This window comes from Myotis davidii, unplaced genomic scaffold (genome assembly GCF_000327345.1).
Source record: "Myotis davidii unplaced genomic scaffold, ASM32734v1 scaffold621, whole genome shotgun sequence".
Classification (NCBI taxonomy): Eukaryota; Metazoa; Chordata; class Mammalia; order Chiroptera; family Vespertilionidae; genus Myotis; species Myotis davidii.
In genome coordinates, this window is record NW_006291207.1 from 71000 (window position 1) to 85957 (window position 14958).

Sequence of the window (14958 nt, forward strand, 5' to 3'; positions counted from 1 at the left end):
GCCCTGAGTGTAACAGTGGCGTTGCCCCAACCCCCTGATTGGCCCTGCTCTGTGTGTGACAGGGGGGAGCTCCCCAACCCCCTGATCGGCCCTGCTCTGTGTGTGACAGGGTATGGAGCCCCAACCTCCTTGATTGGCCCTGCTCTGTGCATGACGGGGTGGCGCCACAACCTCCCCATCGACCCTTCCTTGAGTGTGACGGGGGGGTGCCCCAACCCCCCAATCGGCCCTACCCTGAGTGTGACTGAGGGTGGCATTGCAACCTCCTGATCTGCCCTGCTCTGTACATGACAGGGGCGGTGCCCCAACTCCCCAATCGGCCCTGCTCTGAGCCTGACCAGGGGCTGCACCTAGGGATTGGGCCTGGCCTCTGCCACCCGGGAGCAGGCCTAAGCCAGCAGGTCGTTACCTCCCGAGGGGTCCCAGACTGCGAGAGGGCAGAGGCCAGGCTGAGGGACAACCCCTCCCCCCTGAGTGCACAAATTTTTGTGCACCGGGCCTCTAGTTTTATATAAATGGAACCATGAAACATATGGATATTTTTGTATCTGGCTTTTTATAATCAGTATAATGTTTTCAAAGTTTGTCCATGTTGTAGCATGTAACAGTACTTCATTCTTTTTTTAGAACTGTTTAAGGTTTACAGCACAATTTAGTGGAAAATCCAGAATATTTCCATGTATCTCCCCCCATAGCTTCCTTTTAATAACGTCTTGCATTGGTATGGTATATTTGTTACAATAGGAGCTTCCTTTTAATAATCTTGCATTGGTATGGTATATTTGTTACAATAGATGAACAAATATTGATACATTATGTTCAACTAGAGTCCAAAGTTTACACTGGGGTTCACTTTTAGTGTTATATGTTCTATGGAGATTTACAAATTATACATTTTGATACATTAATATGCCCTTTAAATTTTTAATACAAATTTAGTGTTACACTTAGTAGTAAACAAATTTAGTAGTGAATAGGTTAGCTTTGCCTTAAAATATTTTTGACATTTCTCTATTTTGATTTAATGTAACTGAAAATGTTTTATTTAATATCTCGAGGTTAACTGTCTTCTTTATTTTTTGTTTTTATTTTTATTACTTTAACCTTTCTTCATAATCAAATTAGCTCTTTGCTTGTTAGTCTTGTGTCCTTGTGCAGATCTTATATATAAATGCATATATTCCTTAAGAAAATTTCACAAAAATATTCTTTTATCACTCAAAATTTTTACTAGCTAAAGAACTTAATTTTTTGTTAGCTCCCCAAATTAGGGATTAATTTACAATCTCACTTCCAGTTCCAATAAAAAAAATCCATAGGAAAGAAAATGATTAGAGGCTTGGGTAAAATGCCACAATTGGTGAGTCAAAAGGATCCTGATGCATAGATGGTTGCAGTCATGTAAAGCATGGCAACTCTCAGAATAGATGTAGAGACTGGATGAATCTTAGTTTCAAGGAGAGAACTGGAGGAAACAGAGAAACTAAATTTGTTAATCTCCCTGCAGGACTTTTTCCTTATTTGTCAGTAGATTATAAGTTCCATTATGGCAGAAATAGTTTTTCTTTTATGTGTCCTCACAACCTAGAAAAGTACCACCAGTTAGTTGATCAATAAGCATTTGTGGGATGCATGAGTAGATTTATGAGTAGGATATTTATTGAATCCTTATTTGTAGAATGCACTCTCTAGGCCTTAGAGATAAAATGCTTAACAAGATATAATTTCTGCCCTACATTTTTTATTCTATTGAAGCTTATTTGTTTTTTAATGTCCTATCATACCTTTATAAACTCTACTTAGAATGGGATTTCCAGAGTAGTTTAGCAATAAAGAATTCAACTGATGGAGTCAGATGGTGAATTCAAGCTCATTACTTTGCCAGAAACCATAGGCTACTGGGTGACCCTTCACTGCTTGTTGTTTTGCCCACATTAGAGATGAGGATGCTTTAGGCGATGTCATCCCTGACATTTCTACAACTGGTTCTAAAAACACCAATCCTCACACTTTCTTTCATTGCCCACCTCCAACCTATGCTGCCCAGTCTCCAAGCTTAGAGGACAAAAGCTCATTAAAATGAGTGGAGAAGTAACAGGTGGAAGAATCCTGTGTAGAACAAAGTATGCATTTAGTTCTAGTGGGAGAGACACTGAAAACTCATTTGAGAACCTCATGCTGAATATCCTAAATTTAGAACAAAAGAAAAATATCCTAAACTGAGCCCACTATCCTTCCTGCTCTATATCATAGTTCCAAACTCATTTTTTTTTCCTGTTTTGTTATGACCCTGTGTATAGGGTTCTCATACATGGAAATCCCTCCTCATCTACCATGTCTATTTAATTATAGCAATTTAATATTTTCCCACTGCTCACTTACTTCTCTCCTGCCTTTATTATTTCTTAGGTGCTGTGTTAGTCCCTCCCTTTCTCCCACTGTCAGTGACGTGAATATTCTGTGCTCTGGTTTTATTCTTCTTGGGTTGAAATACTGGTTTTGCCACTTAATGAACCTCATCCAGCATGGCCAGTGGTGAACCTGAGGAGGGGCAGTGAAGGATTAAAGAAAACAGACAAGAGAATATAGTTGGGGCCAGGTGGATCACTGCACCTGGATGAGGACACAGTGACACAGCCTCTTAGCCAAATCTTTATTTTATAGTCAGATTCTACAAAGCAAAACAAGGGCAAGATGTTTATAATCTTGCGAGTTTCAAATCTGCTTCTTTTCTGTTGTTGCAATTCTCTGAACTTTATCAAGCTTTGTTTTGGCGGCACTTGCTGCACCTCCCACAGCCCACATCCCTCAGCTACCTAGGACCACAAGGTCAGACTATAAGGTCAAGGTTACATATAACCATAGCCTTTGGCTATAATTGTGCTGGGAGAGCTCTTCCCTCCAAGCAGAGACTTGTATGTGGCTTTGGCATAAGAGGACCATGCCCTCTCATCAGTCCAAGGCTTGAACCTGTCCAAATGCTGTAGTCGCTCTGCACAACTAAGTGTACCAGGGAATTTTTGCTAAGGAGATTCATCTCCAAGAGAGATTCTTAAGAGACTCTTAAGAATTCTTAAGTCTCCAAGAGAGACCTGTGGTTTAAAGAACTGTCAATAGTGTAGAGAAAGCTAAGTTGTTCTCTTCTATCACCAGGAAGGGAAAACTCACTTAAAAGGAGAAGCTCGTATTTTATATCCTTGAAGAGACAAGCTTGGTGATGTTAGAGAAGGCTTAGCTGCATTAAGGCAAAGGAAACCTCGACAGTGGGAAGGACATCGTCAGCGAGGAAAACAGGCAGTGTTGTCAACTCTTCTCCATGAAGGCTGCAGATGTTTCTTTGTGTTCATTTGACTAATTTTACTTTTTACTCTGAAATCATAAACTGCAACATCAATTCCTTTCTCATTCACATATTCCCAGAGGACAAAAGTCTGGACTTTCTGACCAGTGAGAACTTGTCTGTATACATAAAAGCCTCTCTCTATATAAAAGCCTAAGCTGCCGAATGATCAAACAACCAGTCGACCGGTCGCTGACCACCAGGGGACAGACGCTCAATGCAGGAGTTGCTTCCCGGTGGTCAGTGTGCTCCCACAGCGGGAGCACTGCTCAGCTGACTGACAGGCGCTAGACACAGGGCTCATGGCTGGCAAGCGCAGCTGCAGCCTCTCCCGCCTCCACAGCAGTGTTACCAAGCAGTGGCTACCAAGCGACAGTGGTGGCAGGTACAGCAGGGCCAGGATGAGTGGGAGCAGTGCCCGGCCCAGTCTCAGGCTCCTCCCCGGGCGCCTGATGCTTCACACACTACTACATCCCTTGGGCGATGTCAGACTGCTGGTTTTGGGCCTGCAGGGATCCGACTAAAACCAGCATTCCAACATCTCTTGAGGGGTCCCAGATTGCGAGAGGGAACCAGCCAGGCTGAAGGATAACACCTGTGCGTAAATCCGTGCACCAGGCCTCTAGTTAACAAATAAAAGGCTCACCTCAAGAAGGCTTGGTCTCCCACTGGAAAGGTTTTACCATCTTCTCCACCACATGGAAGACTCCAGGTTTACAAGTCGAAGGGCAAGGAGGCAAGGACAAGCTGAGCTATTAACTTTCAAAAGATTTGAATGATTTCTGTGTATTTCCAATAACAGTAACATGTACTGAGAATTCTCTCAGCTGTTGACCCTTCCCTTTAGACACCACCCCTCCTCCACATTTGATAACACAAACAATAAGTGTAGAAAATTTCTCTGTAGATGTATTTTAAAAAATATTTTAATATAAATCTTTATTGTTGAAAATATTACATGTGTCCCTTTTTTCCCCCATTTCCCTCTCCCAACTCCCTCCCCTCTAAGCCTTCACCACCCACTGTCTGTGTCTAGGGGTTATACATGTATGCATATGAGTTCCTTGGTTAATCTCTTCCCCCTTCCCCCATCCCCTGCCTTCCATCTGAGGTTTGAAAGTCTGTTTGATGTTTCTATGTCTCTGGGTCTATTTTTCTTCATCAGTTTGTTTTTCATTAGAATCCACATATGAGTGAGATCATGTGATACTTATCTTTCTCTGACTGCCTTATTTTGATAAGCATAATGCTCTCTAGGTCTGTCTATGCTGTTGCAAATGGTAAGAGTTCTTTCTTTTTTACAGCTGCATAGTATTCCATTGTATAGTATTTATTTCAACACACACTGAGCAATGGAACAGAAGAGATACCATGCATTTGTTTGCAGTTTTCTTGTGAAAAATGGTTACTGCTCATAGAGATCACACTGTCCCAAAGGTAACATCAGAGGAAATTCTCCCAATGATTTTCCAGTTGCTCCATTCCTCTCTCTGCTTCCCCCTCTTTGAAAGGGGCTGAAATGTTAACCTACTGAAAATGGGCTACTCTCCACACAGAAACAGCTTTCTCACCCATAAGAGCTTCGAGTAGAGGCAACTCAGAGATACCTAAGGCACTGACACTTCACTTCTTAGGGAGGTAACAGAGAGTTAGCTTCTTGGGGGACGCCCATATCAGAACTCCTTGAGTGAGTCACAGAGGTCTTTGGAGAAGAATCAGGACAATTTTCAGTGTGATCTGAGGCTGTGCAGATGGCCACAGATGTGCCAGGACCCTGAAGGCTAAAGTAAGGACGGAGGATCCCACAGAATTGGATTCTAGTGAAGGAATACATGTGAGATCCATCATCCATGTTGTAAAAGGACACATCCCCAGCCTCCCAGTCCAGGAACACTCCTATCTTGTGGGGGCACTGCCTCAGTGACAGAGGCTCTGACTGGGAAGTGAGAACCCTGATTTCCCCTTCCTTGTATGCCACCACCCAGAAATTCTTTTCTGGACTTTCTACAAACCACCCCTCTCTCCTCACTGTAGCTGAGCAGACACCTAGCGCCCATCTGGTTCCTGGTCCACCTGTTCCCACTTTTACTTCTGCTTCCCAGTAATGTCTCCCTGCGGTAAAGCAATTCTGGCCCAGAACACTGAAGGTGTCCTCTTGCTCCTGCTGTGCGGGGCCATCATGGTTCTGAGAAACATTTTCTTTTGAAGAAACATGTGTTCTATCCTCAGATAAGATGAGTTTGGTATGAGCTGTGTCTGGATCCAGAGTAACAGCCACTGCAGGTATAAAAAAAGAAAAAAAAGAAAGGTCATTCCACAATCAAGACTGGTTGGTTTTAGGAAAGATTCAAATACAGGAAAAGGGGCATGTTGAAAAGAAGGGGAAAGCAATGGAAGAGTGGGTAAACCATTGTGTTCTGTCCATATCTATTCATAGGAGACGTGTGGTGTGTAGATCATAGAAGGTAGGGGTTGACAGGACCTCGGGTGGCTGCCTGTTCCCCACAGACAGACACTGTTTAGGGAAGACGGCTGTCTCATCTGAAAGCCCAGTGTTGGGTATTGCAGGATGGGGATCCCTCCATTTTCCTTCACATGCTGGCTGTTTGCTCTTAATAATTAAGTCATGCCATATTTCAGTAACACTGTTCCTATTTGCATTTAAGCTTCTTTGGTATCTTTTTTCTCTGGACTTATGTAATAACTCGGTTTTTCTTCTCACACAAACAGTTTTTATACTTCTAATGGTTGAAATCCCAGGCTCTTTAGTCAGAAAGCCCACATTGTGACAATCACTCCATCCTTAGGAGCTTGGAAGTTGGAGAAATGACTTTGCTTCTCTCAGCCTTGCTTTGCCCTCATGACAATGAACATCATTCTGAGCCTTCAGCATAGGAGCATGGGGAGCAAGAAATGAGGTAACATGTAGAGTTTAATACTATGTCTTGCCCGTGACGAACACTTGGTAAACTTTAGCTTCCAGTAGCTCTAGTAACACTAACACTGTACATTAAGAGTAGCAGTAGCACTAGTACTAGTAGTAAGTAGCCTGCTTCTTGTCAAACCCAACATTTTCAATAAAGTTTTTCTAAGAATTTGTATGTGGGATATTATGTGTTTGGAGGATTATGTTAACTAGAAGATGGGTGTGGATGCGGGGATATTCAGAGTAAAGCAGAATGCAGTAGACAAGCAGTTCTCAACCTGTGGGTCGCAACACCTTTGGGGGTCGAATGACCCTTTCTCAGGGGTCGCCTAAGACCATCAGAAAACACATATATAATTACATATTGTTTTTGTGATTAATCACTATGCCTTAATTATGTTCAATTTGTAACAATGAATTGGGGTCACCACAACATGAGGAACTGTATTAAAGGGTCGCGGCATTAGGAAGGTTGAGAACCACTGCACTAGTCATTGACAATCAACTCTAACTCTGGAAATACTCTGTGGCCAGGGCCATTGTGCACTTGCACTGAGCAGCAACAAGCTCTGCTCTGTCTCAGGATGGCTACATAGCAGACTTTCTTACGGTTGAACTTCTTTCAATGTTGTTCGCATGAATAAATCTACCCTGTCGCTGAAGTCTCAGATTGAACATAATTTCTTCATGGCAGTTTCTTTAATCCCCCATTCCTTCCCCTCACAGCAATTGCTTTTTCCTTCATAACATTCATCACAATTTGTATGTGCACTTTCCCATGGAGTCAGAGACCAGCCCTGCTGTATTTATTTGACACTGAATGAATAGTTGTATAGATTTATGCTGGATGAATGATATCAAAATAGTAAGAAATCTGTTAATGTCTCAGCATGAAATTGAGACTGAAGTGAAAGCCATGAAATGCCTAACCAAGGAGGTACTATTGGGTGTTTATATACATGTTTCTGGTTTGTATAAAAGAGATTATGTAGGACAAAAGAATAGAACCACTCACCTGCTTTGAAATGTTCCTTTCTCCAGTCTAAAGAGAAAAAAAAAATCATGTTAAAATATGGCAAGAACATATCCTCTGAACTAGTGGGATGCTTATTCACTTAGCCGCTATATTTTTCTGGACTCTCAGTTTCAAAATAAAATCTCCAGAAGATGGAGCCTTTCTAAACACGCCCTAGAAATGGCTCATGAAATCCTGGGGCACCTGAAGCTCCAAGACAACATCAGTTACTCACCAGCATATAACCCAGCTTTTCTCCAGTCTGAAATAAAACAAAGAAGTTAGATATTCCCATTCAAAGGACATTTGCTTCAGACTGAAATTGCTGCAACCACACGAAATCTGAAGGTTTATGATAGTGCTATATTTCTGTGTTCATCATCTTAATGAAAATTATGGGATATTTGTTTTCTTTTATATTTCCTGTACTATCTCTTCACACTTTCCACATCCACCAACCCATCTGTGATAAATTATGAGGGGTCTGGTTCTTTTGGGAGAAGAAGAGGATGGGCTATAATTGTGAAACTGTGTTGTAAATCCTGAAATTGCATTGCTGCCTTGACATCTTTAAGCCTCAAAAGGCTCCAAATGCCCAAATGTGAGTTGCCCGGTTCTCACCAGATATGCTCTACATCCAGCAGGAAAAGCTCCCACCCAGCTAATTCCCCTACCAGCCAAAGCCGCTGGCCCCCACCTGTCCTCAGCCCAATAGTGGGCGTCACCTCCCTGTCAGCTGGCAAAATTATTCAAACATGCCGGTCACATATTTCTACAGAAAACAGGAGTGCCTCATCCTCCTGTCATGATCCTACCTCCTACAGCCCTGCTGGTTGACTCAGCTCCCAAGTGCAGCCTCCATGTGTCCTGCACGGTGTGTGGTGCCTTCCCCCAGGATGTGAGTATATGTGATTAACAAACCGCTGTCCATCTCATCTGCCCAGCGTTGGGTGACCCCCTTATTATTTTAGGGTGGAGTATTCCCCTTCACCGACAAGGTCTATAGGAGGGAATCAGAACAGAGGGGCAGATGAGATGGTTGACCCAACAATATCAGTATAACTCACCTTGATTATATAATTCCTTCCTTCTGTCTGAAAAGCAATAACAGCCTGTGAGATGCCAAGTGTACAGAATAAAGTAATGACTAGCAAATCTACACTAATAAAAGGGAAACATGCAAATTTATCATCACTCTGCTATGCCCACCAGCCAATCAGGAATGAATATGCAAATTAACCCAACAAAAAAAATGGCAGGCGCCGAGCAAAGACTGAAGGCTCCAGCCTGAGTGAAGACAGAGACTAAAGAGGTTGAAGAGGCTTGGCTTCTCTGCTGTGGTTGGAGCGGAGAAGCCTCCAGGCGTGGCTTCTCCATTGAGGCAGGAGCAAAGGCTTGGGTCCTGGGTGCCAAAGGAAAATTGGTGCCAGCAGCCAGAGGAAGGAAGGCCTATTGCATGAATCTCTTCATGTCATGGGCCTCTAGTCTATATAATAAAGAGCCAGGATGCAACTACCATTAGAGAAGGACCAGACCGGAAATCAGTGATGGGTTGCTGTGGTGACCCAGCACTGACTGGGGCTGCTACCGGCACCCAGACCCAGCACTAACTGCCTAGGGAAGTGGTTGGCAAACTGCAGCTCACGAAGTTTCAATCGCACTGTATGTGCGCACCCGCACGTGGTATTTTGTGGAAGAGCCACACTCAAGGGGTCAAAGAGCTGCATGTGGCTCATGAGCAGCAGTTTTCTGACCACTGGCCTAGGGGGTTGTGGATCAGGCCCCGAGAGATGCCTTCAGAGAGAGAGGCAGGGTCTGATCCGCAATCTCTGTGGCAGTGGTTGATCAGAACTTGCCTCTCTTTCTCTCCTCATCTGGCCACCAGCCATGCCTCTGTTTCTCTCCACCAGGGCTTCTGATCAGCCCTGCCTTTCTGATCAGGCCCTGTTGATAGGCCCAGAGACACTGACTGGCATAGAAATTAACCAATCAGAACCAAATCTGGGTGAACGTAAGGAGCCAATGACTGCCTAGGAAGTGGAGCTTTTGATGCTGACTGGCATAGAAATTGACCAATCAGAAACAAATTGGCCAGCAGAGGAGGGCAGTTGCGGGGAGATCAGGCCAGCAGGAGGGCAGTTAGGGGTGACCAGACCAGCAGGGGAGAGCAGTTAGGGATGAGATCAAGCTGGCAGGGGAGGGCAGTTGAGGGCAATTTCAGGACGGCAGGTGAGGGTAATTGAGGGCGAGATCAGACCAGCAAGGCAGGGCAGTTAGGGGTGATCAGGCAGGCAGAGGCAGCTGGGGGTGAGATCAGGTCAGCAGGGGAGGGAAGTTAGGGGAAATCAGGCAGGCAGAGGCACTTAGGGGCAATCAGGCAGGTAGGCAAACAGGTTAGGGGTGATCAAGCAGGCAGGCAGGTGAGTGGTTAGGAGCCAGCAGTCCCAGATTGTGAGAGGCGTGTCCAACTGCCAGTTTAGGCCCCATCCCACAGGGGTCAGGCCTAAACCAGCAGTCAGACTTCCCCCGAGGAGTCCCCGATTGGAGTGGGTGCAGTCTGTGCTGAGGGAACCCCCTCCTCCATGCACGAATTTCCTTCAGCCGGCCTCTAGTAAAAAATAACAAATAACTTACCAAGCTCTTTCTTTAATGATTCTAAAAAGGCAAGAAAATAACAAATCAGATTTTACAGAAAAAGTCCAACGTTTACTTTCTAGACTGTTACTGAGCCCAGATCCTAAATGCTGCTTCCATATGTCTAGATCAGTGGTTCTCAACCTGTGGGTCTTGACCCCTTTGGCGGTCGAACGACCCTTTCACAGGGGTTGCCTAAGATCATCCTGCATATAAGATATTTACATTACGATTCATAACAGTAGCAACATTACAGTTATGAAGTAGCAACAAAAATAATTTTATGGTTGGGTCACAACATGAGGAACTGTATTTAAAGGGCCAAAAGGTTGAGAACCACTGGTCTAGATCAAGAAATTTATCTTAACTGAGAATTACTGTGACCATTTATTCTTGACCCCATGTTTATACCAGTGAGTTTTCTCTCTCCGTTGGACTCTATTATCATATTTTTCTCATGGGGTTCCTGGGCTGCATGTCTTCTTGATGGTCTTGGGCTCTAACTAAGTCCTACATGTGTCTCTGTGCCCCAACAGATGCCATCCATATACACAGCCGTGCTAACAAACTCATACATTTACAGATGTCCCCAAGTCTCCTTCAGTTTTACCTTTGGCTTGGCTTTCTTTTTCTTTTTCCTCCTGGGCTTCCTGTACTCTCTTCCTTTCCTGTTGCTCTTTCCAGGTCAAAAATACAACAGCACCGATGAAAATCCCAAGTATGAGGAAAGTCACAGCGAATGCTACTTTCCAAGGAGAGGTCCTAGGGAAGAAGGGCTCTGATACCGGGCCCCAAAAACCTCATCAAAAACATACACTGAGCAAGCCTATCCCACCCCAGTTCCCACACATCTCCTCCTTACTCCTGTCCTGTCTCCAAAATGAGCAGTGCTGACCTGGGATAAAAATGGTTTCCACCTGCTCTTGTCCAAAGAAGGGGTTCTTCATGGTGCAGGACACCTCTCTCCATGAGCTGTCTCTCACAACGAGGGAAGCCTCAATTTGAAACAACCCATCATCGTCTTGGGTCTTGTCCTCAGAGAGAGAAGGTATCTTCTCTCCCGTCACATCTTTCCATTGGACCTCAGGCTGGGGGAACCATCTCTTGCCTGTGCACTTCAGTCTTATTCCTCCATCTTCTGGACCCACCATGAAAACATTAGGACCAGAGCCCAGACCTGGAGAGAAAAGTCATTCATCTGAGACCTGGATACATTTTGTCCAGAGGTCCTAGCGTTACACAGTAACACTGTGTGGGGAGATGGACAAAGTACCATAGTTTCTTGGTGGAAGGGCAAGGCATCTTACCTTCTCCCACGAGGTAAATGGGTATATGTAGTTCAAATTCACAAGAGACTTGAAGTTGGTATTGGGACTTATACTGATACCTGTCACATCTTCTCTACCCAGCAATATCTGCAATTGGTCATAGAAGGTTTATAGAAGGAGCATAGTAAAATTTGCCAATGTTGAATTCTTTCAGAAAACAACAATATCTCTATCTCTATCTCCATTTTTATCTCTATCTCTATCTATATTTAATCTATATCTATATCTATATCTATATCTATATTATATCTAATCTACTAGTGGCCATGGATTTGTACACATTGAAAGGAAATCAATTAGAAGAAAGATTTGTGAGGTAATTACATTATTGCAAAAAATTACATATCAACATAGTATATATGATACATACAAAATATTTTAATATCGCTATTCGCCCTTTCTCTATAATAGAAGTGTGTGAGTCAATGTTTATTTTTAAATTGCCATTGCACATAAACTGTACTGGCCAGTCGGTCAGATGATCAGACAGATGGTCAGTTACTTAGACCTTTATATCTATCTATCTATCTATCTATCTATCTATCTATCTATCTATATTCATATCTATATCTACCTATTCCATTTATTGGAGTCTTGGGAAAACTAAATTTTTGTGCTTAAATTGAGACTTCTTATAGTCACTTCCTTAAACAATCTCTATCTTTTTCCAAAATTTCTTTCTTGTTCTGATTAGGGATTATATACAAGATGAAGGTAGCCAGGTGAATTGAGAGTCAATTAAGGAGTTAACACATATTTTAGTTTTTACTTTCATCCATTTCTTTTCTCTTTACCAACTCTTCTCTTCAACTCAGCACAGGCTGGGTTCATTTGGGGGTCCATGTCCCCAGCACCTGTATCAAAACATCACATTACCAGAACACTAGAAGAATCCACTGTCTCTTTGAGAATAATGACTATCTTGACTTCTAAAACTATATATTATTTTGTATTTTTATGAATCCTCTTATGTCTGGCTCAGTCCTCCTTCAATTCCTTAGATGTCAAAAATATATTAGGAACCTCAGCTACAATATCTCTCTCTCTTCTTTTTTGCTGAAAATTATGATATAGCTAATAATTGTTACTACCAGTCCCTGGCCTGCCCAGGAGGGACACACTACTGGAAATCAGAAATCAACCTGCAAGACAATCCTTAGAACTGCCTGGGGGGCTTCTAAATCTCTGGGAGAAGGAAAATGACTGTACGCAGGTGAAACTGGTTCTAAGCAAAATGAAGCAGATCAAAACCTAGGGAGCAAGTACTAATAGACCAAACAGACCTTGTACCTCCTGGAAGAATGTAACCAATGAAGTGCCAAGTTGAAATAAGCAAACAGAAACCACACTGGCGTTGAGAAAGGAGCAGGAAGGGATGCCCATTTCTGAGCATAGAAGTGGTTGTACTAGAGTCTAGACAAAGGTCAACTAGATGGAAGATAGTACAAATGTATAATCAAGTAATTACTTCTGAACATTGGACTTGCCTTTATATGTATAGGTCATTCAAAGAACTGATATGGAAAGGTACTAAAAATACTGTGACTCCCTCGAGGTTATTACTGGGAATCTGAGAATCTTTTACCTCCTACTAGGAGGTCACAGTTACATGGCTCAGGAGAATACTTCACTCTTTCTCTCAAGACTGAATGGATTTGTTTTCTTCCCAATAAAGTTACAGATAAAGAAAACAGATAAAACAAGCCCATAGATATCTTATCAGATATAGTCAAATGAGAAGTATTAATTTAAGAGGTTAAATATTAAAAGAAGAAGGAAAACAAAACATTATAATTAAAAAAAAACATGTTTGTCTTGGCAGAGAATACAAAGCTTTAGAAATGGGAACTCTATGGTATTTTCAAAGAAATGGACAGATAAATCATTATAATCATACAAAGAATTTAGAATTTACCCCAGTATTTATGAGAAGTTTATGAGAAACAATGTATTTGTTTCCCACATTATTCACTAATGTTATAGAGATGAGTGAATATGTCTAGGAAAGATATTTTGAGAATTCCATGAATATTTATGCTAAAACAATTTCGAAGGATTAATGATTGAAATGTAAATAGGAAAACAATAAAAAGAGAGAGAAGTGAATTACAACTACAGGCAGTTAACTGTAAAAAAATCTCACAAACATAATGGTGAGCAAGAAAAGCCAGACATAAAAGAGTTTGTGTATGTGAAATTCAAAACCAGGCCAAATTCACCTGGCCAAGTTAGAAGTCAGATGAGTGATTACTCTTGAGGAAATGGTGAGCTGAAGGGAAAAAGCAGGTTTTCCTATGTCCTAATTATGTTCCGTTTCCTGATTTGGGTGCTTGTTTCTCAAGGTGTACTCGCGTTGTGAATATTCATCGAGTGATATATTTAAAATCAGTACTAAATTTGCTATGCATGTTAAATTACAATATATTTTACAGAAAAGTATTAGGAGAAAGGAGGTAAAATATTTTTGTAATGTTATATAAGAGTTCATCTAAGAGCATCATAAAAATAAGACATAAGCCGAAACCGGTTTGGATCAGTGGATAGAGCGTCGGCCTGCGGACTGAAGGGTCCCAGGTTCGATTCCAGTCGGGGGCATGTACCTTGGTTGCGGGCACATCCCCAGTGGGGGGTGTGCAGGAGGCAGCTGATCGATGTTTCTCTTTCATTGATGTTTCTAGCTCTCTATCTCTCTCCCTTCCTCTCTGTAAAAAATCAATAAAATATATTTAAAAAAAAAACAACAATAAAATAAGACATAAAAGATAATGTTGACAGTTCTGACAGCATACCTTTAAACTTCAATAATTGAAAATTACCATAAAAATTATAAGACAAATACATACTAGGAAAAAGTCTTTCAATATTTAGGAGTAAAAGAGCAACTAAAACTCAATCAAAAAATTTTTAAAAAGATGCCTCCCCCCCAAAACCCCAGTTAATTAAGGGGCATGAACTAAAATAATTGAAGGTAAAAAAATATGAAAAACTATCCAATGTAAATTTTTGTGAGATATCAGTTTTTACTTTATTTTTATTGTGTGATATAATATTTTTACCTATCAGATTGGTAAAAATAAAAGCAGAAGAAATTGAATATTCAGTGTCATCAAACATGTGAAGAAATGTGTATTCTCATACATTGCTGTTAGAAGTGTAAACTAAAACAATTATTAGACTGTTCACATATTTAAGAAATTTTATGATTCTTTTGAAATTGGAATTGTTAAATTATAGGGTATAAATTTAATCATTTAAGAAAATTTATCTGGTAAGAACCAACTGCACAGAGACTTATGTGAAAATATGTGTATTTTGCTATTTTTGCAATGACATGAAATTGAAGACAATGTTCATTATAAAGTAAATATTCACATAAATTATGAAATTTCTATATCATGAAATTATTATTTTTATATCAATTATTATTTCAATTATTATTTTATATCAATTATATTTATATCAATTTTAATATGCAAATTAACCCAACCAAAATGGCGGTCAGCAGCCACGGAGCTGGTGCAAGCTGGAGGCTTGGTTGCCCCGGTGATGGGGGAAGCCAAACTTCCCACCGCCCCTGGTCAGCTGTGGCCTACGCTAAAGGGAACAAAGTTTCAATTATAGAAGATAAATAAATCCCAGATTAAAACAAAAAAGAAAAGAAAAAAAGGAGAGGCTGGGAGCTTCTGTCGCCGGGAGGCTTGGCCAGTCTGAAAAA

At 41.6% G+C, this 14958-nt stretch overlaps 1 protein-coding gene across 1 annotated transcript in view; it reads right to left on the reverse strand.

Moving 5' to 3' along the window:
• Window positions 1-4970: 4970 nt before the first annotated feature.
• Window positions 4971-14958, reverse strand: part of LOC102770478 (butyrophilin subfamily 1 member A1-like) — an 18726-nt gene continuing 8738 nt past the window's right edge. Inside the window, exons 3-9 of the mRNA XM_006764357.1 lie at window positions 10811-11092; window positions 10526-10693; window positions 9916-9936; window positions 8349-8375; window positions 7517-7543; window positions 7282-7308; window positions 4971-5617 (exon numbers count right to left, since the gene is read on the reverse strand). Of these exons, the coding sequence (XP_006764420.1) occupies window positions 4971-5617; window positions 7282-7308; window positions 7517-7543; window positions 8349-8375; window positions 9916-9936; window positions 10526-10693; window positions 10811-11092 (1199 nt within the window). The remainder of the gene's footprint in view (window positions 5618-7281; window positions 7309-7516; window positions 7544-8348; window positions 8376-9915; window positions 9937-10525; window positions 10694-10810; window positions 11093-14958) is intronic.